The following is a 1976-nucleotide window of genomic DNA, read 5'->3' as shown; positions in this document are numbered from 1 at the left end:
ACACACTGGAAGCCACAGCATACGCTCTCCTGGCTCTGGTCAGAGTCAAGGTCAGGATGTCTTATTTACTGCTGTGACTTCAATATAGACAATCATTCTGGTCAACAGCTTTAACGTGGTCTGTTTTTATCGTGAAGGCCTTTAACGAAGCCTGGCCGATTGCAAGGTGGTTCAACAAGCAGCAAAGAGAAAACGGAGGCTTTGGATCAATTCAGGTAACGTAAAACTTTTTCTTTTCCCAGTCTCTGGATGCCCACATATCTAAGTACCATGATGCTGACAGACAGTTTTAAACCGTTGCACAATCACTCTTGGACTTTGTCAGATTGTCATGTTGAGAAGATGAAGTTCTTGTCCAGAGGAACTGCAGGACTGTACCTCCTCTGCTGAACTAGTTTTTATTGTAATTGGAAAAGAAAAATGCAGACAGACATTTTTGTTAGCATCCATACATCAATGTGTAAACAAATGTTTTCTCATCTCATTGGTTTCTTTTTTTAGCTTTAACCTGAAACACAGTTATGTTTGGTGTGAAAGGAGGCCAAAACATGCTACGTATGAAATACTTCAGAGGTAGTGCACAGGCAGCCATCACAGTCAATGTTTGCCCATCTTATATTTAGTAAATTCCCAAAAATTTCTCCACTGCAGATTTCTTTTTTAAAAGAAAGTTTGCTTGAAACAAAGACAGCCGTGCTTAAACAACTTTTTGGCTGCCGGTGCTTATTAGCTTGGTAGTGACCACAGAAACATCATGGGTCTCATTTCTAAAACTTTGCCCAGGAGCTATACTAAAACTATGCATTTGCCCAAAAGAAAAAAAATGGCAAACCTCTGGAATAATCCAGATTAATAAAACTGGAACCAGAAAGCAATTTCTCCTTCATAAATTAAAGCTTCACCTCAGCATTTCCCTACATTGCTCATTTATTCATATCCTCTACATTCAGCCATAAATGGTCGATGCAAAGTGCCTCATGAACATCAGCTGATCAACGTCATTCATGGCCAACAATGGCAATCACAGAGAAAAGAGTAAAGAAACACAATTCAGTGAGATGAGGGAACAAAATCTTATTTTTTTAGCCACAGTAGTGGCGTGACAAATAAAAGTTACACACCAACATTGGCATTTTTAGTAGAAGGCCGATACACGCTCCATATGAGTGATATTAAAGCGCACCTCCTCTGCACTCTGTGGGTTTGGAGAGGAAGTGAGTAGCCACTGCCCCCTGCTGGTTATAGCGGAGGAGTGCATCAGGACGCATGACCCGAGAAGTTAGAACTTACTTCCAGATTCTCTGATTTGCAGCAGTGGCAATGCCTCTTCTGTCAAGCTTGTTTTTTGTAGGTCACAATTTTAGCGCCACGTTTATAATTGAGACCCCAGGCCTCCTCTGACTGATGTCATTCGCCCTCACACAGTCTTTTTGAATGAGAATTATTATTTATGTATGTCAAAACTGTTCAATAACACATTAGTACTGAGAGTTAATTAATCCAGATACCACCTGTTGTACCTTTGTCACACTTTAAAACCACAGCTTTGTGAAATAGCGTCGATTGGTCTGTTTCTTTGACGTCAGAACTCATTTTTTTTCATGTCCGTCTTGTCTCTGCAGGCCACTGTGACAGTGTACCAGGCTGTGGCAGAGTTCTGGACCAGTGAACAGAACCCAGGCTATGATCTAAATGTGGACATCTTGTTGCCGGGCAGATCAAAGCCTGTGAAATACAACTTCAACCAGAGGAACCACTTTGCCACAAGAACATCTAAAGTTCGAACAAGCATTTTATACCAATAAGTAGCTCAAACTATTATGAAATAAATCTATTTTATGTGTTTTTGCTGATCTGTTTATTTGATTTTAAATCATTATAGATCAATAATATAAACCAAGACGTGACTGTCGTTGCTACAGGCCTAGGAGAAGCCACAGTGACGGTAAGTCAAATGTTTGACTGTTGTTTTGGGT

At 40.3% G+C, this 1976-nt stretch overlaps 1 protein-coding gene across 1 annotated transcript in view; it reads left to right on the top strand.

The window, feature by feature from the left end:
* LOC103154176 (complement C3-like) overlaps positions 1–1976 on the top strand; it is a 21636-nt gene that overhangs the window by 15766 nt on the left and 3894 nt on the right. Inside the window, exons 26-29 of the mRNA XM_016662487.1 lie at positions 2–50; positions 138–215; positions 1623–1778; positions 1883–1945. Coding sequence (XP_016517973.1) covers positions 2–50; positions 138–215; positions 1623–1778; positions 1883–1945 — 346 coding nt within the window. The remainder of the gene's footprint in view (position 1; positions 51–137; positions 216–1622; positions 1779–1882; positions 1946–1976) is intronic.

The sequence above is a fragment of the Poecilia formosa genome, unplaced genomic scaffold, assembly GCF_000485575.1.
Source record: "Poecilia formosa unplaced genomic scaffold, Poecilia_formosa-5.1.2 Scaffold375, whole genome shotgun sequence".
Classification (NCBI taxonomy): domain Eukaryota; kingdom Metazoa; phylum Chordata; class Actinopteri; order Cyprinodontiformes; family Poeciliidae; genus Poecilia; species Poecilia formosa.
This window is presented reverse-complemented; position numbering and strand designations above follow the sequence as displayed.